Source organism: Chenopodium quinoa, unplaced genomic scaffold (assembly GCF_001683475.1).
Source record: "Chenopodium quinoa cultivar QQ74 unplaced genomic scaffold, ASM168347v1, whole genome shotgun sequence".
NCBI lineage: Eukaryota > Viridiplantae > Streptophyta > Magnoliopsida > Caryophyllales > Amaranthaceae > Chenopodium > Chenopodium quinoa.
The window spans coordinates 885,055-911,107 of record NW_018744874.1 but is presented as its reverse complement, the minus strand read 5'-3'; the positions used below and the strand labels follow the sequence as shown (position 1 = coordinate 911,107).

Here is a 26,053-nt window from a genome sequence, read left to right as displayed (position 1 = left end):
ACAATCAGACTCTCACTGTAGAGCTGATAGATACCCTACAAGATAGGGTAGACGCTGCCGAGCACGACAAGAAGGTAGCCGAAGAGGAGTTAAAGCTTGCTAAGCTGAAGCAAGCAGCAGCTGAAGAGAAGCAGCAGAAGGGTGAGGAATACGAGAAAAAGGCTGCTGAAGCCTTCAAAACCTTCTGCGACGCTATGGAGAAGGAAGTTTTTCCCCCACTGATGGAAGGGGAAAAATTCCTCCAAGAGCACATGGGAGTGGACGTCTCCAAATTCAAGGCTGCCATTGAGAGCCGAATCCAGGAAGGAGCTGCTGCACAAGCTGAAGTGCAGCAACGGCTAGAAGCTCTTGAAGCCAGCAGAATGGCTGCTGAAGAGCTGCTCCAAGCCAGGGATGTCCAACTCTCAGAGGCTGTTGCTGCTGCTGAAGCTCAGAGAGCTAAGCTCCAAGAGGCTGAGGATCAGCTGAAGGTTTCAGACGAGGCTGAATAAACAATTTTCAACTGATGCTGTTATCCTTGATTTTCTGTCTATCTTTGAAAAATGGATATCCGAAACACAGGGCCAACTGAAGGCAATGTTTCGGATAATGGCTTTCTGGGATACAAGGCTCAGTTAAGGCAATATCCCAGAATTGTCCATGGACTCATGTCTTTGGAGAACAAGTCTTACTGAAGTTTGACTTCAGCTGAAAGACCAGTGTTCTTTAAAAAGACGAGTTTTGTCAGCAATCTGAAACCCAGTTACCCGAAGGCGAAGGTTTCAGACGAGGCTGAATAAAAAACCCTTAAAGAGTAGATAGAACCGAGAAAACTTTGAAAGGATAAAAAGTAAACATTTATATAAATGGCGGCTCCAAGGCCTTTCATTAGTTCAAAATGTACTTACAAAGATTGTTCTGCCCCGAAGGGTTTACACATGATATTTTTTCAGTACATCAGCGTTCCAGTGATTTTTCAACTCAGTTCCATCCAACTGCCGAAGTCGGTATGTCCCAGGCTGAAGCTCATCACAGATTTCATAAGGTCCCTCCCATGCAGCTGAGAGTTTCCCATGGATTCGGCCTTTCTGAACTGCAGCAGCATTCCGAAGGACAAGGTCTCCAATTCTAAGAGGCCTTGCATGGACCCTTCGGTTATAAAATTTGTTGATTCTCTGCTTATAAGCGGCCATTCTGTCTCGGGTTGAGTCTCTTACTTCGTCGAGGAAATCGAGAGATTCCCTCATCAGTTGCTCATTCTCAGCCGAGAAGTGGTGCACTCGTAGGCTCTCAGAGCCAATTTCCACTGGAAGGACGGCTTCGGCACCATACACCAGTTCAAAAGGTGAATAGCCCGTTGCCTCTTTTTCAGTTGTCCGAAGGGACCAAAGGGTTCCAGGGAGCTCCTCCAGCCACTTGGACTTTTGATCTTCCACCCTCTTCTTGAGGGCATTTAAGATCTGTTTATTTGCAGCTTCGGCTTGTCCGTTACTTTGCGGGTGGCATACCGCTAAATATGCCAGTTTGATGCCGAACTGATCTGTATACCACTTCAGCGGTAAGTTATCAAATTGCCTCCCATGATCGAAGACAAATACTCTCGGGATGCCAAAGCGAGTGATGATATTCTGCCAGATAAATTTTCTGACAGTTTGCTCTGTAATGTTCGAGGCTGCTTCGGCCTCGATCCATTTACTGAAGTAGTCAACACCAACTATCAGCCATTTTTTCTGGTACACAGCCTCTGGAAATGGTTCCAGTATATCCAGTCCCCATTGGGCAAACCGGAGTGGATTAAGGATCGGCTGAAGATCCCTTGCTGGCTGATGGATAACTAGAGCGTATTTTTGACATTTTTCGCATTTCCAAACCAGCTCCTTAGCATCTGCGATCATGGTGGGCCAGTAATATCTAGCCCTCAATGACTTGTGGGCTAAGGTTCTTCCCCCAATGTGGTTCCCACAGATGCCGAGGTGAATCTCCCGTAGGATATAATCTGCATCTGTTGGTCCCACGCATTTCAGCAATGGGGCTGAGAAGGACTTTTTCAGAAGTTCCCCCCTGAAGACAATGAACCTTGAGTTGGTTCTCTTCATCTTGGAGGCCAAAGCTTTATCTTCGGGAGTTTCTCCCCGAAGCTTGAAAGCTAGGATGGGGTCCATCCAACTAGGCTCTGGGTCAGCGCAGCACACTTCAGGTGCTTCGTCGACACTTCTCTCTCGACGCACTTCTACATATACAGATTTGTTCAGCTCGGTAAGAGATGAACTGGCAAGTTTGGAAAGTGCATCGGCTTGAGTATTCTGACCCCTTGGGATTAGCTGAACCTCAAAAGTTTTCAGCTCTGCAATGACTGACTTGATCTTGGCAAGATAAGCTATCATGGAGGGCTCTTTGGCCTCGTAGCTGCCGCTGATCTGATATGCAACTAGCTGAGAGTCTGTTTTCAGGCAGACATGATCGGCTTCCAGGGATATGCACAATTCTAGGCCGGCGATTACTGCCTCATATTCGGCTTCGTTGTTCGAGGCCTTAAAAGAAAATTTTAGTTCATACTCAAAGGATTTGCCTTCGGGAGAAGTTATCACTACTCCTGCCCCCGAACCGTTTTCGGTGGAAGATCCATCCGTAAACACGGTCCAGACTTTCTTTTCACTGTCTAGCGCTTCTTGGTATGAGCATTCGGCCAAGAAATCCGCTAGAGCTTGAGCCTTAATGGCAGCCCTCGGACGGTAGCTGATGCTGAATTCGGTGAGCTCAAAAGCCCACTTGGCTAGCCTACCAGATTTTTCAACCTTGCCGAGAACTTTTTCCAACGGCTGATCAGTTAAGACCACTATCTGATGGAAATCAAAATAGGGCCTCAGCTTCCGAGCAGCTACTACTACCGCGAAAGCGACTTTCTCGAGTAGAGGGTAGCGAGTCTCGGCATCCGTTAGTGTATGACTGACAAAGTAGATCGGTTGCTGACTTTTACTTTCTTCCTTCAGCAGTACTGCGCTGATAGTGGCTGGGCTAACGACCACATACAGGTACAAAGTTTCTCCTTCAGCTGGGCTAGCCAGCGTTGGGAGTTGAGCCAGATGCTCCCGAAGCTGTTTGAAGGCGTCTTTTTGCTCTTCCTCCCAAACGAGCTCTTTTGTTTTCGGGAGTTTCAGGGCTTTGAAGAAAGGTAACCCCTTATCCGAAGCTCTAGAAATGAACCTCGAGAGGGCTTCCATTCTTCCGGTGAGCCGCTGAACATCCCGCTTTGTTTTCGGCTCAGGAAGGTCGAGCGCCGCTTTGACTTTGGAGGTATTGGCATCAATCCCCCTTTTGCTGACTATGAACCCAAGGAATTTCCCTGACTTCACGCCGAAGACACACTTCTTTGGATTCAGCTTCATTTGATGCTTTCTTAAGGTGGCGAAAGTTTCAGCCAGGTCCTTAACATGGTCCTCAGGTCTTTTTCTTTTGACGATCGAATCGTCGACATAGACTTCCATGTTTCGGCCCTTTTGATCGGAAAAAACTTGATCCACCAGCCTTTGATAGGTTGCCCCCGCATTTTTCAATCCGAAGGGCATCATTTTGTAATTGTACACCCCAGCGTTCGTGACGAATGCTGTCTTTGCTCGATCGTCGGAGTGCATGAAGATCTGATGATACCCCGAGAATGCGTCCATGAAACTAAGCAAGGCATGGCCACTTGTCGAATCGACTAGCTGATCGATCCTCGGCAAGGGATAGAAATCCTTCGGACAAGCCTTATTTAGGTCCGTGAAGTCAACGCACATCCTCCAGGTACCATTGGGCTTCTGAACCATCACCACATTTGCCAGCCATTCTGGATATTGGCAAGGTTCGATGAATCCTGCCTCCAGCAATTTTTTGACCTCGGCTGCGATGTCTCGGTTCTTATTAGCGGAGTAATTCCACTTCTTTTGCTTAACTGGTCGACACGTTGGGTCAACATTAAGCTTATGGGAGATGAGGTCTGAACTTATCCCGGGCATATCAGCTGCCGAGAAAGCAAACACATCTCTGTTGTCCCGAAGGAGCTGAATAAGTTCACAACGGGTGTTCGGATCAAGGTCCATCCCGATTGTTACACATTTCTCAACGTCTCCTTCGGCCAATTCAACTGTTTCAGTCTGTTGGTCCATGTCCATTGCTGATGGATTGGACTCTTCATAATCTGGCCTGCTGCCTATGTCAGCAGGTGTCCCAGTCTTTTTGTTCTTCGGCTGGCTCCCTGAGTCTTGCTGTTCAGCTGAAGAGCTAGCCTTTTCCCTTTCGGGCCCTTTATCTCTGGGTTCAGATCCTTGAGCCGAAGCACTTAGGCCTTTCGGCTTTTTTGTGCTTGGCTCTCTTTCTTTTTCTTTCTCCCCCCCATCCTTGTCGTCATCTGGGCGACTACTGGATGGCTTGAGGTAGTTGCACCTTCGGGCGTCCTTTTGGTTGCCCTGTATCCTTTCGGGGAAGCCGGCGTCTGAGACGTAAATCATCAGTTGATGATAAGTTGAGACGACCCCTTGGATCTCATGAATTATGGGTCTCCCCAAAATCACATTGTACACTGAAGGAGCGTCAATGACCAAAAATTCAATCATGACGTTCCTGGCTGCCTCATCGCAGCCGATGGTGATAGGAAGTGTCACCTTCCCATCTGGATAAGTTGAAGCCCCGTTGAACCCGGATACCGGGTAGGGTACCGGCGTAAGGTGTTTGGGCTTCAGCTTAATTTGATTGTAGGCCTTTCGGAACAGAATGTTTGCTCCGCTGCCACCGTCAACAAGGACCTTACTGACGTCGTGGTTGGCCACCGTGGCGATGATCACCAACGGATCCTCGTGAGGGAACGTTATCCCCCAGCAGTCGGCGGCTGTGAACGTCATGTTCGGCACCGGCGACTAGGGAGATTGAATGTCAGCGTTGTTCACCTGGTGAGTCAAAGCTCTAAGGTTTCGCTTGTGCTCCCTCCGAGAGTATATTCCTCCCGAGATAACATTGATCGGAGGGAATTTCCCCTCCGGCTTTTTACTGTTCTTCCGAGGGAAGTCGAGGTCTTGCCGAGAGTCTTTTGCTGACTTCTCGGATTCTTTTTTCTCGCGGTGATCCGCGATGTATTTTTTCAAGTATCCCTTCCGGACCATGTCCTCTATCTGGTCCTTCAGTTGGATACACTCCTCAGTGTTGTGTCCCGGAGACTCGTGGAACTCACACCACTGATTTTTATTTCTTCGCTGATACCACTCTGGGAGTGGTCTCGGCTTTCGGTAACTCTGCTCCTCCTTCGTCACGCTGTAAATTTTGGCGCGTGGAAGAGAGAGCGGAGTGTAGGATTCGTATCTGCCTGTGTCTGAGGCAGATTTTTCCTTCTTTGGGTCGCTGGCCGAAGATTGCTCCGAGGCCTTTGACTTTCCCTTTGCCTTATGGCCTTGGCCTTCAGACAAGGGTATTTGTCTTTGTTTCCCTCCCCCAAATTGAGGTTGGGTTTTTGCTTTGTTCCATTCTTCGGCTCGGATGAACTTATCCGAGGCATTCAGAGCTTCCTCCAAGGTCTGCGGGGTATGCATGACCATGAAGTCTAGGAACTTCCCGGGCTGAAGGCCATTCTGCATTGCAAAAACGGCTAGCCCCTGGTCCAGCTGAGAGACGCTGGATGACTAGTTACTGAAACGGATCAGATAGTCTCGGAGGCTTTCGGTTTCCCCCTGTTGCAGACTCATGAGTTCTGCAGTAGTCTTCTCTCGGCGGTTTGCCGTGGAAAACTTGCTCCTAAATTTGGAGGACAGATCATCCCACCCTGTTATGGAGTCTTGCTTTACTCCCTTGGAGATCCACGCTTGCGCGACCCCCTTGAGAGTGGTTGGGAAATATTTGCACCAAGTCGCTTCGGATCTGGGGCAAAGATGCATATGAGTCTCATACGAGGCCACGTGATCCTTCGGATCAGAGGTCCCGTCATATGTGATGTGCGACGGTATTTTAACCGTGGGCACGTGCTCTTCCAGTATCCATTGCTCGAATGGTGAACTGGCGGGTAGCATAACGGCCTTGCCCTTGTTCCTGGCCGAAGGGACCGCGCTCCGCCCTCTTAGAGAGGTAGGAGTGGTTTTCGTCCCTGGCTGGGAAGTCTGGGCCTCGGCCGCAGGGAACGAGAGGCGACTGCGCACGCTCGGTTCCTTGCCGCCGAGTCGGTCGAGGATGCTTCGGCGAACAGTCTCAGGTTCTCGGTGAGTAGATTCTGGCCGAGAAGCTGAGCTGCTGCTCTTATGCGTCTCTGGTCGGGAGGATGAGGATCCTTTTAAAAATTGAGGGTTCTTTTTCCTCTCTTTTTCATTTTTCCAGGTATCCTCTTCCCACTCTTCCAGTTCCCGGAAGGAAGGAAGCTTCCCACCATCATGGTCTAGCTTCCTCCGCTGATGCCAGGTATGCGGAGGAGTTCGATCACGAGGTGGTGGCATATTTTGTGCCCTCTTCGCCTCCATGAGCACTGCCAGCGCTCTTGCCACCTCTTCCGAGCTGGGCCCCGTCAAAGGGGTCCTCGGCCGAGTATGGGAATGAGGAGGCACATTCGATGGTTGGCTTTGGGGCACTGCATGTGTCCTATGATCGGACTCACCCCTGCTAGACCGAGAGTGACTCGGTCTATGATGAGAGTCATGAATTACGGGAGAAAGGGAATCCTCCTTGAATGATCCTCCCCCCGAGCTGGCACCCTTGGGAGAGTTCCGGTCCGGCGAGGGTGATGGTGTAGGGGTTTTAGGCTTTTCGCCCGCTCCTTGACGGAGGCTTTTGCTCTTGCGGTTCTTAGCCATTGCTACTAAGATAATTGCAAGATGATCTTGGTTAGAAATTTGGCTTAAAGATTTTTGAAAGTCTTCCCCACAGACGGCGCCAAATTGTTTCGGGTGAAAACAATGGGACCTTGCCGAAGGTTTCCTACACAGTAAACACACGTAAACTAGCCTCGGGGGTGTTGCCGAGGAAGGCCCCTCCGATGCTAAAGTCAGTACAATGTGTAGAAAGAGAACACTATGCAAGAGAATTTGTTGCTTGAGGCTTTGCTTGAGTTAATGAGAATGAATCAGAATGTATGAGAATATATCAGAATGTATGAGAATATATCAGAATGAATGAGAATATAATATTGATGGCTTTTATACCTCTTCATACATGGAGAAGTTGGGCCTTAGCCCAATTGGCTTGCCTTGAGGGCTGATCTTTGACTTTAGCACAATTGGAGAGTTGAACCTTGACTTTGGGCTTTTAATTGGATCATTTAATGCCTAAGCCCAATTGGACTAAATTGGACCCAAACATTATTTATCTTATTTTGAACATTAAATCATGTTTCTCATTTAGAGAAATAAAATATGTTGCTCAAAGGAGTAAAGTTGTAATGTAATACGCAAAACCACATACCACTTCAATTCACCCCCAATTTACTAAAATAACATGTAGTTATTTACAATTTTGTAAGATGAGAAACTAAGAATTTCTAGTCAAATCTCTAGTATATATTTAAGTCTAACGCTTTAGAAGTTTATTTGGTGGCCACGACCTTAAATACCTAAAAATGATAGTCAATTTTAAATATTTTGTATACTTTAAGAATGGCCGGTTATTGTACATTTGTACTTGTAACTATTTTCAAATATTAGTACACACCATTAGGAAATAACAAATGTTTTACCGCAAACATAAAATTTGGTCTACTGTGATTTAAATATAAATATAACTAAAAAAAATGCATTAATTATGAAATACATAATCATTAAAACGTGGGTTTCTACAATGGTCGTTTAAAATATGACTATCTTATTATTTAATGATAAACAATATGAGCGATCCATTTTTTCACACTATAAATTGGATACAATTAGTATTCTAATTTCTACAATGCACATATAATTTATGAAAATTTTAATCCAACATAAAATAAATAATTTTCAAGAAACTATAGAATAAGAGTAAAAATTACATAAATAAAAACTAAAAATTTGATAATAAAAAAATGTTGATGATAATATTTTATAGCAAAAATAGAGTAATATATATAATTATTACTCGGATAAAAATATATTTATGAACTATATAATATTAAAATATTATGATAGTCATATTTCAAACGACCACTATAGAATTTTTACATTAAAATATTATGCTAGTCATATTTCAAAGGATGAGTATAAAATGTTCACTTATTCCAATAAGAATAACTAATACAAGTATATATTTTACCGAATTATTACGAAAACAACATAAGTAATAACCTATCCACCTTGCACTATAAGTCTATGCTACTAAGCTAAGCTAGCTAGCTAGCTAAATCCAACAATGCATGCACTATAAAATCCTTAATCAATTTTTTAATCTTCCTTAAAATCTTGGATAAAACCCCCCCTTTAATTTAATCACATAACATAAATTCAAAAATCCAAATCCACGTTACAAAGTTTGATAAGGTTAGATCACTTCTCACTTCAACTCATAAGATTTTGTCAAATCAACTACTATATCGCTTTGAATATTAAATTATTATTAAAACCAAATTAATGTCTAAATCATAACCACATTAGCTGCAAAGTACACTTAATCTTGATTAATTTTTTTGTCTTGTTCTTATATTATCCAATTATATTTAATGGACTTTCCTGATTCGCAGCATCCTAAAAATCTTCATTAAACATAAATTATTATCATCCTATATTGCATGTTTGTGTCTAGGGGTACTGTTTGTAACCACGCTAACAGGAGATTACCTTAATACATTACTAACTATATAAAATTAATCTAATTATTGCCATCTGTATAGTTTTGTGATACTTTATTAAATTATCTACTTAGTTTAATTATGGACACCTGGCTTTTAGAATTATGTAGGTTTCAATCGCTCTCAATTTAAAGACCCTTTAATTTAATTGAAAACTTTTGAATTGATCGAAATTGCTCTTTGATATGATCTCGTCATGCAATTTATGAATTTTTAATCATTGGTTTAGCTATTCGTAATCGTAAAGGTTATATTTAAGCACTTACAGATTAAAACTAATATACAAGTACAGTATATACTAAAACAAAACATTAAAAATGACATATGTTAGAGAGTTAGGGATAGCTCAAGTGGTTAGAGCTTTCCTGACCTCTCGGCTCCAAGAGATCCGATCTTGGGATCGATTTTCATCATTTTCTATACATTACATGCATCATCAGTTGTAACTATAATTAATGTATCAGTTATTCAGTTTCACCTCTATTTCTATTCCAAAAAAAAAAAAAAGTTTCACCTCTATTTCCAGTAATTAGTACTGCCAAAAATAGCCGCAGATATTCATTTTAATCGGACACACTTTATATGTAGTTGGACTAAAATAGGTGTAGAGGGAAATGACAACATTGACAAGCTATAAATTTGAAGATAGATTATATTAAGACTAATTAAGTTGGTGAACCATAATTTTCAAGAAATGTTAATTAATTGAAGTAAAATGAATATGATGAGACACGTGTACGGTGATGGCGCACGTAGCACGTGATGTAGCATGTTGGCAAAATCATAAATCTTAGAATCTTGCTGAATTAATACTGTGCTAAGTAGTTTATTATATCATAATACTATTTATGATAATGTTGCTAAAGTGATAAATTATGATGTATTATGTTGGATAACATATGTCAAGCCCCTATTATAACAAACAATAAAAGACAGCAGACAGTTGCTGGTCAATCAATATAATCAAGCTAATAATAAGGGATGTTCATGTTTAAGTGGAACTAGTATGATTAGTGTTTTTTATTTTTTAGCAACTAACATAAGAACTTTGAGGTGTTTTCTAGTTCTAGATTACAACTACACCACTTTTAATTATTGAGTGACCATCGATATTATTAGCTTGGTCAAGATGACAAGATAGTATATCTTGATACCATCATATTTCGGATTAGAACAAGTACACTATTACACATATGTATTACTCCGCGTAATATATGTCTTTTATTTTTATCTCTAAAATTACGCTGATTTAAATAGATAAAATAATTACTTTTGTTGTTCAAATCAAAATTAACTTGCATGCGCGAGCAACCATTAACATTAAGTGTTCTATATAATTATGAACTCATCATCAAATTCATTAGAGTTGGTCTAATGTTGGAATTTGACAAAAATGAGAAATAAGAAATTAAATAATTGTTAATTATGCCCAATAGTATAGCCTATGCTCCTATATAAATATTGGTATACGAGTATGATGCAGGCATGTATCTGATATCAGCATTTGGTTAATTACTTTATTTACAACATTCTACTTTCATTTTAATGGTAACACTTGGCTTGTTTATCGAAATAAATTACTCTCACTTTCTTTGCTAACACCAACCAAATTTCTTATACGCAACTAAAATTTGTTTAGTATCTCCAAAGTAGATTTTGTCAACCTAATTTTGAGGACTAATAACAACTTATCAAGCTTATATACGTGCTAGTACATATCTTTTTACCTTTTTTATTTATCTTAAATTGTAACCAAGCAATATGTTTTATGAATTAATTAATAGTGATTACAATTATTTTAAAAAGAGAGGGTAATCTCGTACTATGCTAAAACTTAGCTTATTAATTAGCTTATGAGTGTTTGTTTATACTCATATTGATGCTCTTTTAGTCATTTTTCCATCTAACAATATCTATATTTATTAAAGTTATTATAAAAAAAGTAGAGTACGTGATCTAACAATTGTGTTACATAGCAACATTTTCTTTAAATACTAATGAGAATACTTAGTTAAAGTTAAGTTAGCATAAAAATAAAATTGTTTTTAAAATGTACGGATTGATTAGTTAATTATGACTAAATTCAGATTCTCCTTTTGTAATTTTAACCTAAATACTCCATATTAAACATGTACGTAATTGGCTAATAATAGAATTAATTACACCTGTAGCCATTTTTCATTTGGAGGAATGAAAATGATGAGCCAAATGTATGAAAATGACACACTTATAATGAGATGTAGTGTGTTTTGCTCATATCATAGAATCATGAATTAATGAGAGTGAGGGATATCTCAAGTGCTTGAAGTTTCTCTCCCTATTTTAGAAGATCCTGGAATCGATTCTCACCCCGCGCTTGTGGCTTTGTAAAAAAAAAATGAATTAATGGCTAATAATGCGCGTAATTTATAAGTAATATTATCTAATTAGGATATTGTTGTAATTTTGTACATACTTTGTCTCATTACATTTAAGAGGCCCCTAAAAATATAAACGTATTCGTATTAGACAATTGATTGACTCACGGGACCTATTGTTGTTCTAGCAATTTACGATAATATTCGGATGATCCAGTGCAACAATTGGTAGCAGTCTCACACCTGTACTCTGCTGAGTAATGATACAATTTTATTTTATTTTTTATTAAAACGTTGCAATATCTAGATAATTTAGCAATCCCTAAATCGCAAATGATCATTTCTTGGAGAATTAGCAATAAATGATTTCGTTGTCACAGTTTTGCAATTAAAAAAATAAATAAATAAATAAAAGTGAGAATAAAGGGTAGGATCGAAACTGTTTTCACGAATAAATCCTAAAAAGGGCAACCAATATAATGTGTTATAATTACAAAGTATCTTGTAACAAAAAATAAAAAAATTTCCCCTATATTTTTAATTGACACCATAATTTGACTTTTACATTATTCATAAAAAATTGTTTGACTTATATAACTATGATAAAACATAATCAAGTGGAATCTTATTTGAATTGTCTCGATGTATATTTTATTAATATCCACTTATTATAATTTCGCAATGTCAAGAATTAGAGATATTAATCGTTAAAATAGTGTGTTATTATGAAGCATGATAAGAGAATGTTGTTGTTTTGGAGAAAGAAAGTCTTAAGTGAACTAACACTAAACTTAATTAGATAGAGTATTAGTCATTAGAGGTGGAAAAAACAAAAAAAAAAAATCCAGATTGATTAATTGACCCAATTGTATGCTTAGTTTCTAGATAGAGACCATAAAAATGACATGATGTATCAGCATTTTGTTTTTATGTTTAATATTAAATTAAACATTGGCTTTAAATTTTATGTTAACACTTGGCTCAAATAATGAAATAAATTAACCTCACTTTTTATGCTTACACCAACTAGATTTCATATACGCAAGCATAAAAATATGATAAAATCTCCAAAAACACGATTTTATCATAAATTATTCATCAAATCTTACATACGTGAACGTAGAAATTAATTTAGTAACACGTTCAATACATATTGATTTATTAATATTATTTTCTGTACAATCAGTGTATTATCTCATCGTATAGTATATTAGTATGTATATTTATGCCTCAATTATAAGGTACAACGTATAGTTTTGTATTATTATATTTTAATTTATACAAACAAATATCTTATGTGTCACATAATTTTAAGACAAGCAGGTAGCCGATAATTTGAATTATGTGGACTTGATGGTATAAGTTAGTTGTATAGGATAAGTATATGTGGCAGTTGGTACCATATGACAAGTGTATACTTTAAAACTTTACGTCACCATTCGAGTTCATTCCTTTATGTTACTCCTAATGCAGAAATATCTACGTAAACAAACTAAACGTACTCTATAGAGTATTCTTTATGTGTACTCAGCCGAGAAATATAATGATACGTGATACGTAATTGATAGAGTATAAAATATAGTCCTAGGTCTTAACCATCAATTTAATTTTTTGGTTGAATTGGTCATATAACATTGTATCATATTCAACGTGACACAAATAAAAGTCAAAGGTTCAAATGTCATCCACCCCTCATTTTCAATAATAAGTTCAGTAAAAGAAAAATAAGTTTTAACAAGCTAGGTTTATCCAAATTTAAATTATAACTGAATAGGTAAAATTTATAAAATTTAGATACGTTATTGTTACTAAAAAAAAAAAATCAAACCAAATATTCAGATAAGTTAAGATAAGCACTCGTAGCACAGAATATTATATATATGTATGTTTCATAAACCATGCAAATTAAAGCCAAACGTGACCAACACTTAACTTGAAATAAATGAACAAATTTGAATAAAGAGAGTATAAACTTATACAGTTACACCGTGTATATCAAAGGAATAAAGTCATTAGAATTCACACATTGTTGTGAATATGAATATGGTAAAAATAGCAGCTCGCAAGTGTGGTTATTTTTGTTTTTTCTAGCCACCTTATTGCATGTAGTTCGGTAGTTCGTTACCGTCCATGAGATGTGTCACAAACTCACAACTCACATGTATAGTGTAATATTAGTATGTGTACTTCAATTTGTTTCTAAATTTTCTTCATTTATTACTAATTTTTACATTCTTTAATTTATTTTACTTAAATTTAATTGCTACGGAGTATTATTTCTATTTATGTATACCATAAATCTATCATATATTATTTGAACATTAATATCTTAATTATGTATACCGATTGCCACAGTCGTCTAAATCTTAAATTAAAATATCAAATTTAGATAAATAATCACCAAATATAGTAGTACTCCATAGTACTTAATAGAAATGCTTGAGCAATGGCATGCTAAATTTGGAAAGTAGAATTGTGGATAGGTGCAAAAGGTGAGAACATCTAGTAGCTTTTGTCAAATAAATCTTGTCAAAATAATAGAGCTTTACTATTATGGAGCAGTATTTTAGCTTGTCTTCCTTTGTGTGTGGTTGACCAAAAATAATTATTAAAGCACAATCAAATGGTACGAAAATCGTTTTTTGAAAAATAAAGGCCTGGTAAACTGTTAAGGCATATTATGTTGTGAATTTGTGATGGCCTAAAAAAAATAATAATAAATTTACTTGTGGTATTTCTCACAATCAATGCTAATATTACTATATACCAAGTATATTTTTTTCACACCTTTTAAATTAATCATTTCAATTTTTCTTTTATGATTAGTGAACCATTGGTATAGTAATTCATCAGTTGGTCCGAGTATGAGATATGAGGCTCAAATTTTTATGGCTATAGATGCTTCAATTCACCGTTGTATCACTTGTATGTATAACCTAGCATATAATTAGGAGATGGTATTCATTCTGATTTCTAATTTATAGAATAATGTTGACATGTGTAACTAATCTCGATCTCTTTGTCAAAAATTACATTATTAAAATCACTTGTCAAAACAGAATTCAACTTTCACTTTCAATATACAAAGCATGTAAATTATCTAGAAAAATGGTCTATTCTCATTGACTGAACTGAAGTGAATTGAACTTATTGGAGCTGAACTACACTGAACTGAATATTTTATAAAATAAGGAAATCAAAAAACTGAACTAAACTGAAAATAATCCGAAAAGAACAGGCCCAAAAATTTATTTAAAACTATGTATATTAAAATAAATTAAGCACATATATATCTTAGGTGCTACTCCCTAACATTTGTTTTTGTATATCAAAAAAATTATAGTCATATGGAGGTGTGTCAATAGTGAAAATAATGTCCAGAATAATAGGGAGTATATAATATAAATGGCGTGCTAAAGACTTTGGCGCGTAAGGCAAAATGAGAAAAGAAAAGATCCTACGAAGGAGATTTAATAAAGTAGCAATTTTTCATTTTAAAATAGAGGTGAAATACGTGGCAGACCGGCCTCGCTATAAAGAGAAGAGCGAAGTCTTGGAATAGAAGAAACGATAACGTGGCGGCTGATGATAAATAAATAGGGTGATAGAAGGTTTTAAACACTTACGTAAATCCTATAACTAGAAGCCATAGACCGTTGACGTTTCACACCTTTATTTTTTAGTCAACATTTTCTTATATCTATAGTGTGAAACATATAATAGAGTTTGTCACTTCAATTTTCAAACATGATTGTTGCATTATGTAATATTGATGCATCCATTATTATTATGCTCATTTTTGTTAATTACATACATTTTAGGAAACCTTTCTCTTTTTAGTTAATTAAGAGAATAATTATTATCATTTGGTGTTAATCATATATTCATATTACATCATCTAAAATTATAGAATACTAACGGCTATATATATAATTAGTAACTCAACACAATTAGTTCGTTGCTTCATTAACCTCATCATAATTAGTTTACATTGAGTTTAATTAGTGTTTGACATTGTGTAACTTTAATTATCAATAACTTTAATTATCTAAAGGTAAAATTTGTTAAAATAAGACTTGTTAATTCTATAACGTCCATTCACCTTATTTCCACATATTTCTCAAACTATGTATATTCAGATAAGATAATTTCAGAAAAAAATATATTTTGATAAGAGTTACTCAAGAATAAGTTATACTTACAATAAACCTACTGCGTAATAATTAAGTTTTAATAAGTTCAATAAAGTTATGATGATTTAGATAGAATAAATTAAGTTCAAATAAATGAATATTAAGGGTCTGTTCTCATTGACTGAACTCAGCTGAATTGAACTAACTGAATATTTTAAAAGAGAAGGAAATTAGGAGTTGAATTAAACTGAGCTGAACTAAACTGAACTGAACTTCAACGTAAGAGAACAGACCCTAACTGAATTACTCCGTAGTTTACACCATACATAACATCGATACCTTCATGCGAATTGAAGTTTATTTTAAGTGCATATATACATTAAGCATAGTATAATAATATATTTTGAAAATTAAACAGTTATATATTATTAGTTTATTGCCGTTGTTGTCATGGTCACTATACTAGAGTAACTTAGTGAGGCGTGACCTAAAAATTCTTGGTCTGAAAATGGTTTTATACTGCAACTATTTCACCAAGTTGTTAACCAACTTCTTATACGCAGTCTTTGTGCCCTGAACTTACAAATAACTTCAGCTTCAATTTTCTCATTGAATGGAAATATTGCACCCTTAGCCTCCTTTATTTGGTAGTTCGTACTACATTTCAGTTTATACATTGAGTTATGTGATCCAAAATGTCAACCATTTTGCACATTTTTCTCACTAACTTATTTTTTGGAATATTTTTTAATATTGGCTACTTGCCTACTACTACTAATTTTAAACCTTATCTAATATAGTGAAATTCTAATCTTGTTTTTTATTAAAAAAAATACAAATATGTTAAGATAATAATTTTTATAGCACATGCCAATATTAGAAAATAAAATATACAAAGTATATACTACATTACTACGTACTATAAATAATTTATTTATTTTTTTTTAAAAAAAAAAAAAAGGTTTTGCTTCGGTCCAATTGTTTATTTGTATTTTTATTATTATATTTACAACTAATATCACGATTGGATAAGGGAGGATGACAGAGAAAAATTCTACACGAAGTTATTTGCCAAATTTGTCAAAAGTAAAACTGACGGAGTAAAAAAGTAGTAGCACCCTAAATGGTAAACGAAAAGATGGAAAACGCAAAAGAAATGGCAATAGTGCTAATATAATTTACCTTTAAGCTTCTAGTACTGTATTAGAAAACAATATTCACATGCAAAATTTTTTATTCAAAGAGTCAAAATTATGAATAATACTTGTGCTAATACTATTATACTACGTAATAAGCGTGACATCATTTAGAAGTTTTTAATGAGTCGAACTTATGAAAGGAAGTGTGGTCGTATTACACTATTAGCTGGCTTAATTAAATGCTTCCCAATTGAGTTGAAATCTTGAATTATATTCATGATAAATACAAATTCGGTCACTTGGGAAATTTTTGGCAACCGAATGAAATTAGACGAGTATTAATAATCACGTCACCATTAGGTATTTAAGTTTTTGGTCCATTTTTCTTGTAAATTATGTGTAATTAATTAAAACCTTTAATTCATTATTAATACATATTTAGAAAATAATGTAATTCGAATATTTCTCTTACATTATCTAGTAGATCACATTTCTCTTTGGAGTTGCTATTAATTTATCCACTTTCTAAATTAAAAAAGCTAAGTTAAACTTACAGTATAATGTAATTTGTATAAATATCCTAATCAATGACAATTTTAAGAAAAGAATTACTCGGTACATTGTGTGATGATGCATGCATGAAGATGCAAAAAACTCAACTTGCATATGATGGAACAAAAATTGATTGCGAAATTTGATAATGATCTCCTCTAATCAATTATATATGAGTATGAGACATTATTTGAACTTGAGAGATGACTTAGGAATACAAAGGCGACAAATTATATAATTGCTATTTTTTATTGCAATAAAGATAAACTCTTGTTCGTTCGATCTAAATATACTATGATGGGTAAGCGTTGTATGTGGCTAGGTACACGGTGTGGCCATATTAATTTATAAGAGTAATTTTCATTTATATGTATGGGTAACCACAATTTTTCGTAAGAGTGACCTTATATTGTCCATAAAAGTAACTCAAAATCATTATACGAGTGAATTCGGATACTTTAGAAATAAGTAACTCCATATGTTCATTGGATAGCCACATATAAGACTTTGTGTACTAGGATACGAGGTTGAAACTTTGTGACAATCAAATTGAAGCTAATATTTTGTAAACCAAAAACAACACAATTAAGCTAGGTTGATTTCAAATATTAGTAAGTAATTTTTTTTTTTATTAACATAATAACTTTCTAAAAGTTTTAAAGTGAACACAAAATGACTAGCACAAGTAAAAGTCATAATTCCAACCTTTTAAAAAAAGAAGGAAAATAAATAAATAAAAAATAAAGTGATAAACTAATAATATAACCGCCAGGTCATATAGGCAAGATTTTCGAAAATACTCCTTATAATAAAAATCATTTAAAAAACAATCACGATTGATAAATATCCCACGTGTCCCCCTATCCCCACCCACCTTGAATCTACCTGTACCCCCACTCCCCCTTTCCCTATTTAAACACCATTCTCCTCTTCCTTTACCCCAATTTAATTCTCTCCATTTATCATTCTTCTCTTTTTAGCTCATCAACAACAACAATCACAAACATTCTCTCTCACAAAATAACAAACCTTTCTCTATTTCTTTGTACCATCACCAAAAAAAATTAACTCAAATAGATTGTACTATTGGTGCAATAATAATAATGTCTCCACTAATCGAAACGAGATTAGTTGATCACTGTAACAATCGTAGTAGCAGCAACTCCCCTCGCCGAAGAGTGAACTTCAGGCAATTGTTACAACACTCTTCCGAAGAGGAGACGGAGGATAGCCGCCACTCGTATTCGAGCAGCGCAAGGCAAAGTAATGCTTCTGCTGAGACATTCTCAAGCAGTAGCAATAGTCCGAGATTGAGTAGTTTTAACTACACCGATGAGAATTTTTCATCAACGACTACAAATTCATCATCACCGTATAATAACATCATCATGTCATCTCCTTCGCCGTTGATTCATCAATCATCTCCTTATTTGAAATCGCCTTGGATAAAACTATCCCCTGCAACCCCCAGTCATTCGTCGACCGATGAAACTTATTTTTCTCGAGGGAGGAAGTGTTTGATTGGTTCACTTCTTCGCGAGGAAGGACACGTGTACTCATTAGCGGTCAAGGATGGGATGCTGTACACAGGGTCCGAATCAAAGAATATTCGGGTTTGGAAGAATTTCCATGACGCGGGCGGGTTCAAGTCGGGTAGCGGGTTGGTGAAGGCGATCGTCATTTCGAAAGAGGAGCAGGTTTTTACGGGTCATCAAGATGGGAAGATCCGGATATGGAACCCGAAAGGAAAAAGGGTGGGTACGCTTCCGAAGATGGGGGATTTTATCAAAAGCTCAATGAACCCTAAGAATTACGTGGAAGTAAGGAGGAATCATAAGGTGCCGAAGATTAAACATTATGACGCGGTTTCGTGCATGAGTTTGAACGAAGAGTTTGGACTTTTGTACTCGGGGTCGTGGGATAAGACCATTAAGGTGTGGAGAATATCCGACGGAAAATGCTTAGAGTCATTCGAGGCGCATGATGATGCAATCAACTCGATCGCAGTGGGATACGATGGACTAGTCTTTTCGGGTTCCGCGGACGGGACCGTCAAGGTGTGGAGGCGAGAGTTGGATGGGAATACTGTTAGACACATCCATGTGAGGACGTTGTTAAAACAAGAGAATGCTGTTACCGCGTTAGCGGTAGCAGCAGACGAGGAGAGTGGCGGGTGGGTGTTGTACGCCGGGTCATCCGACGGGCTGGTGAATTTTTGGGAGAGGGATGAGGAGGAAGGGGTGGTGTTTGGAGGGGTGTTGAGAGGGCATAAGTTGGCCGTGTTGTGTTTGGGTACGGCTGGGAGTTTGGTGTTCAGTGGGTCCGCGGATAAGACTATTTGTGTTTGGAAGAGGGAAGGTGATGGGGACCACTCTTGCTTAGCTGTCTTGTCTGGCCATAGCGGGCCCGTCAAGTGTCTAGCCGTTGAGCAAGACAAAGACGACGAGGACAACAACGACGGCGACGGTGATGATCAACGACGGGAGTGGATTGTGTATAGTGGTAGCTTGGATAAGTCAGTCAAAATATGGCGCGTGTCCGAAGACGCGTTCGAGGATGAAACTACGTACTAATGTTATGTTGGAGTTGAACCGTAATTTAATTGATTGCGTGTTTAAAACTTTTTTCACACTGTGTATGTATGTGGTGGTACGTGTTAGAAGTGTGAATTGAACCTTGTGGCTAAGTAAGTAGTCTAGCCTAGACTAGCCGCCCGTAGCTGCCACCGGGTATGGTTGTACATAAATTAATGATCCATTGATTGATGACACGTGAAAAAAGTGGAATTCACGCGCGGCTGCCGCCGAGGGGAATGGGTGATGACAGTGTTGTTGGTACATGAAAATAGAAAGTGACCGGCTAGCGACCGACCCCTTTGGAAAATAGAAGTGCGGAGCACGCTGGGAATCCTGGAGAGCCAAAGGAAAAATATATGGTTATTGGTCCCCTGTAGCAACGTTACAAAACTTTGTATTTAATTTTTGATAGAGATTTGGAAAGTTGCAACATTAAATGTATAGTAATAAAAACACACCGTATTAAGGATTTCCTGCCGAATCTTTCGATGTTGAGAATCGCTTTCTGAGTGTTACTCTTGCCATAAACGAGAAGAAAAGGCATGTATATGGTGTGTCGTTTAACTTGTATTTTTGAATTCTAGTATTATCAGTCTATTCTATTGTTAGTTTGTAACCAAATATTCTTTTCTTTGTTAATCAAGATGAATGACTCGACTAAGCCTGATCTGTCGACCATTCATTTGTTGCTTCACGAATTGTATAGGTGCAATTTCTTTCTTTCTTTCTTTCATAACTTTGTTCGTCATTACTATTATGATGCATGTAACATGCATATATAAAAGTGTAAAGCAAATTTGGCAAATTTTAAAATTTAGTATGAACTGTATTTAAGGTTTGATTCTTGGCTATGGTTGAAAGTTAAGATTGCTTAATAGTAAATGACTGTAAAGCGGATTTGGTCAAAAAGGCAGCACCTAATTGTGCAATATCAGGGAGTATTTTATAAGGATATGGTAATAATATAAGTGTTGGAAAATTAACAATGTCACCTTTTTGCCTGCCTCCTTTTGGTTTAGAAGTCGGCGGTTTGTGTTCGCTATAGCAGAGACCAAAACATGCGAATACATGAAAAACTATATACTAATATTAATTTTTCAACGGATATAAGCACACAATATTTGGTCCGTTTATACTCCATAACAAGTAAATTCAAGTTAAGTTTCATTAAAGCTTATTGCTTTATATTGTTTTGAATTTGACTCGAAAATTGTACGAGTCAAGTTGAAATTTCCAATTGAAATATACAAGTTCAATTCAAACTTGATTAAAGTTGTTAATTTAAGGGCAAGATATAACATATTTTCTCTCCAACTTTTAATTAATTTCAATCAAATTGTCATTAGAATTAGTTGATAAGTTTCAAAATGGCATAATTTAAGTTCATTTGGATATAATGTATTAATTAAGTTTGAGCTCTTGCTCTAATATGCAACTATGCTGAATGGTTAGGAGAAAGCAAATCCAATATCGGAACATCCATCTCTAAGCTAAGAGCATTGATATCAATCAATCAACCTTGAGATCGCTCCATATTTATTGTAAGTAATAGAAAATGTAGGAACAAATGTATTTTAATTAGAGAAAAGTGGAATAATGGAAAGAGTTAAAGGAGACTTAAAGGTATGTTCTCTTTAGCTTAATTTCAGTTCAGTTCCTAATTTTCTTCTCTCATAAACAATTCAGTTTAGCTCAGTTCAGTTCAGCTCCAATCATTTATGTTCAGTAAATCAGAACAGACCCTTAGCTTGGTTTATATTAGCCCAAAACTATATTTATAAAAGCTAGACTAAATAGCGGTTTAACAATTTCAAGTGTTATAAGACTTATAACCTTGTTCATCGATGGATTATTCTTACTTTTTTATATGTTACCTTGGAGATTCGTATTAGTTTTTTGGTATAGTATAGACAGAGGCGAATAGCTAGATAGATGACGAGATTTGATCCATCCCTTATTTTGCGTGCCACGTTCTATAAGGGGGTTGGGGGGGAGCTAGTAGGAGCATAACTGCCCTACAAACATGCATGATGGAAGCGGTCTCAAACATTCAAATTACAATAATTCAAGAGTGTCAAATTACTCACAATGCCAATGGTTGTAATCAATTTGTAAGTTATTCTACAATTCCAATGGCAATAACTAACTCACAAGTCACAAGCACAACTTGATCCTAAAAGTTTAACCAACTAATCTACCAGTTTTGCATTAGTAAGTCCAAATCAATTGCACGAAAATCATCAAAACTGAGCTACATTAAAACTTTATTAGATTAGACTAATATAATATAATAGCCTCCCAAAATCTTTAAAGTTAAGATGCATATGATACAATAGTAAAGAACATATTCATATAATTACTTTTTAGTCGTTGACATAATTATCATCATCAACAACCTAATAAGCATGTTCTATCAAATAAAAAAATACAAACAAAATAAAAATAGCGGAAAACTCACATGCATGATGCATAAATAGATAGATAATTTGATGATGATGCGTGTTGTTTTATAAGGTACGTTAATGGTGCGCCCATAAATTAATATATGGTCCCATATTATACAGTATGACTTTTGTAATTTAACAACAACAAATAAAATGATTATGACCGTTAGCGGCTAATGAAGTTCTTGCCATTCAATTCGTTTTATGTTGAGACTTTACAACCACTCAAACACAAAAACAAAAAAAGTTAACCTATTTTGTAAATAATTTGATGTTATTTGTTGTTTTGTACACGAATATAAATTATATTAACTCTATTTACTTTCGGTACCTTCCTTAGAAACTTAGCCTCTACATTTGATTTGTTCATTTTTAAGCCCGTAAAGCGCCTTTACGGATTTGTAAAATTCGAAACTTGATTAAGAAAATTTCATTGGAGCGTATGAAGGATGTTTTTTAATCTAAAAATGTGTCTTCTTTTTGCCTACCTTTGAGGTTTAATGTTGGCCGTGAATGTAGATCTATGACAGGAGTAGTATAGCATGAAAGTATGAACGAGTTTCAAGCTCAAAAAGGGTTTAAGCTATGTTTAGCTTTCTAGCCTTTTTTTACCTTTCTTTTGTTTGTAACATTATTGGTGTGAGATTTAATTTGGCTTGATTTGCTGACTTCAAGTATCCTAACAACTTAATGGTCCTAAGTGAGGTATAGTAGACTTCAAGTTCAATGTTCATCACCCCTATCGACGCAGGCTATTTTATAGTCTTTGTAGCCTACAAATCACTCCGACTCGTTCTTGACCTAATACTCAACTGACAAATGTCTTTTTAAGCCTGTATATTATATGAAAAATAATTAATATACCATAATGTTTAAAATTAAAAAAGTAAATGTACAAGGTTAAGAAACATACACGCGAACATATCATAATACATCAATATTTTATACTAACATGATTAGATACGGATAATAAAATGTCATGTGAAACCAAGGAAGCTAGTGTAGTATATCATTGACTTTTGGTACCTTACCTATCAAATAAAAAAGGTTTAGTGGTTCTAAATTGCTACTTTGGTAAATTTTGCATCTGGTTTTGTTAAGATAATAATTAGGAAAGATTGTATAATATCTTTAGTTTTCTAATTATGTTAGTATTTATCTTATTCCTATTATAGTTAGGGTTAGAATATCTCTTTGTAACTATATATACTCCTTACATGTGAATGAGAAAATTGAGCCGTTTAATTGAATTTGACATGGTATCAGAGCCAGCGTGACACAAAGGTCCCGAGTTCGAATCTCATCCGCCCCTCCTTCAAAGTCGAATTAATTCGCACCAGGTATGGGTGTGCCTGTGTTGCATCCACATTTCAAGCCCAAAGGGACTTTCATGTGAGGGGGAGTGATAGAGTATAAAACATATTCTTGGGTCTCAACCATCAGCTTAAGCTTTTGGTTGAGTTAGTCCACTAACATGGTATCAAGAGCTTAGGTTCCGAAATTTTTTCAATTTTTCCGCAAATTACAATGAGGCAGAGAGATGGCGAAGGATGATGAAACACCACCGCCACCACCACCGGTTGATCACGAGTATTACCTTGGCTCAAGCGATCATCCGGGTATCATTATAACACCGATTAAGCTACAAGGATCGAACTATGATGAGTGGTCCAAAGTCGTGCGTCGGTCTTTAATTGCGAAGTGGAAGTTTGGTTTTGTAGATGGTTCAATTAAGGAACCAGCAGCTGATTCATCCGAATACAAACATTGGATAGCCGTGAATTCCATGTTGGTATCTTGGATAAATAATACTCTTGATGATGGCCTTCGGTCGACGATAGAAGATTATGATGTTGTGAGTGAATTATGGAAGCACTTACAGCAGCGTTATTGTGTGGTGAGTGGGACACGTGTGTGTCAACTCAAGCAAGAATTGGGAGTGTGTAAACAATCGCCCTCCGAGACGGTGATGGATTATTTTGGTAGATTATCAAAGATATGGAAAGAATTGGTTCGATTTTGTCGTGTTCCAAAGTGTTCATGTGGTGGTTGCAAATGCAATATAGCAAAGCAAGTTGGAGATATTCGTGAAGAGGACTACTTGCATTATTTTTTGATTGGCTTAGACGATCCATATGAGTCAATTCGAGCACAATTACTTGCACAATCTCCTCTTCCCATGGTGGATAGTGCATATCAAACGGTGATTAATACCGAGAGATTACGAGGTCGTGATAATAAGCCAAAGGAGAATGTGATGGCATTCAAGGTCAATTCCCGGGCTAGAAGTGATTCGGGAGATGGAGACCGGCCATTTTGTACTCATTGCAACCGTGTGGGCCATGACAAGAAGGGGTGTTATCAGATTATTGGTTTTCCGCCGGGTTGGGATGACAATCGAAAAGGTGGAAGAGGCCGTGGCCGTGGTGGCTCTACCAATCGTGGTGGTAAAGGAGGTCGTGGATATGTGGGGGAGCAACGGAACTCATCTAATGCTGCTCCTACACCGGCACGGGCCAATGCGGTGCAAGGAGGGGGTGCAACTAACTCCGGTAGTAGCTCTTCATCAAGCACTAATCTTGTTCAAGGACTTGCGGGAGTTTCGGTGGAGCAAGCCCAACAAATCATCGATATTTTGAGCAAAACCAAGTCACGATTGGAAGGTAATACAAGCGTATTGTGGATTGTGGATATAGGAGCTTCTAATCATATTACTAATGATTTGTCCATCATGAGAAATATCAAGACCATACAAAATTGTCCGGTGGGTTTGCCGGATGGTCAAACGGTGAATGCGAATCAATTGGGTTTGGTCACCCTAGAGGGTGGTTTGGTGCTTGATAATGTGTTATTTGTTCCCCACTTAAATTGCAATTTAATTTCTGTAACTCAACTTAGTGATGAAAACCGATGTATAATTCAATTCACTAACAAAATTTGTGTTATTCAGGACCAGTTGACGAGGACGGTGATTGGCGTGGGTGAAAGACAAGATGGACTTTACTTTTTCCGAGGTGTGCCGCATGTGAAGGTTCTCGCAGTGGATTGTGCGGTGGATCTTTGGCATCAACGAATGGGTCATCTGTCGGAGAAAGTTCTAAAGTTACTTCCACCTGTGAGTAACTCTATTAGAAAGAATAATGATGTGTGTGATGTATGCCCTCGGGCAAAACAAGCTAGTGATTTGTTTGATTTAGTTCACATTGATTTATGGGGTCCGTACAAGGTAGCATCGTCTTGTGGTGCTAAATTGTTTTTGACAATAGTGGATGATTTTTCTAGAGGTGTTTGGGCTTATTTGATTCGAAATAAAACTGAAGTTGAAATTACCTTTCTCAATTTTATTGCCTTGATTAAACGACAATTTAATAGAGATATAAAGGTTGTTAGAAGTGATAATGGTACTGAATTCAATCACCTTCAAGATTATTTTGTTCAAAATGGTATTATTTTTGAATCATCTTGTGTGGGAACACCTCAAAAAAATGGGAGATTAGAGAGGAAACATCAACATATTCTTAATGTGGCTCGGGCTTTGCGTTTTCAAGGACAACTTCCTATAAAATTTTGGGGTGAATGTGTGTTGACAGCATGTTATTTGATTAATCGAACCCCTAGTTCTGTGATTCAAAATAAAACTCCATATGAGATGTTGTTTGGTAAAATTCCCCCATATGAGCTTATGAGAGTGTTTGGATGTTTGTGTTATGCACATAATCAACGAAGTAAAGGAGATAAATTTGAGTCGCGGAGTAGAAAATGTGTTTTCTTGGGTTACCCTTTTGGGAAGAAAGGGTGGCAATTGTTTGATTTGGAATCTCGTGAGTATTTTGTTTCACGGGATGTGAAATTCCATGAACGTGTGTTTCCTTTTAAGGAGAATTTGACAGACACTAGTGATCACTTAAAGGCTTCGAGTGTGCTTGGTGACTTGGAGTTTGGATACGATGATGAAGAGGATGAATTTTTGGCATGGCATAGTGGTGCATTGGCGGATAAGGGAGGTGCGATGAGTGCGAGGGAGGTAGCTGGCCAGCCAAATGTAGCACGGCAGCCACACGCAGCTAACCAGCCACTGCCAGAACCAGCGCACGCTGGTAGCCCGCAGGATG

At 37.1% G+C, this 26,053-nt stretch overlaps 1 protein-coding gene across 1 annotated transcript; it reads left to right on the top strand.

Moving 5' to 3' along the window:
* The first annotated feature begins 17,869 nt into the window (after window positions 1-17,869).
* Window positions 17,870-20,195, top strand: LOC110705014 (protein JINGUBANG-like). Its single transcript, XM_021882832.1, has one exon. It carries the CDS (start codon window positions 18,025-18,027, stop codon window positions 19,492-19,494), a length of 1,470 nt encoding a protein of 489 aa, XP_021738524.1. The 5' UTR covers window positions 17,870-18,024; the 3' UTR covers window positions 19,495-20,195.
* Window positions 20,196-26,053: the final 5,858 nt, after the last annotated feature.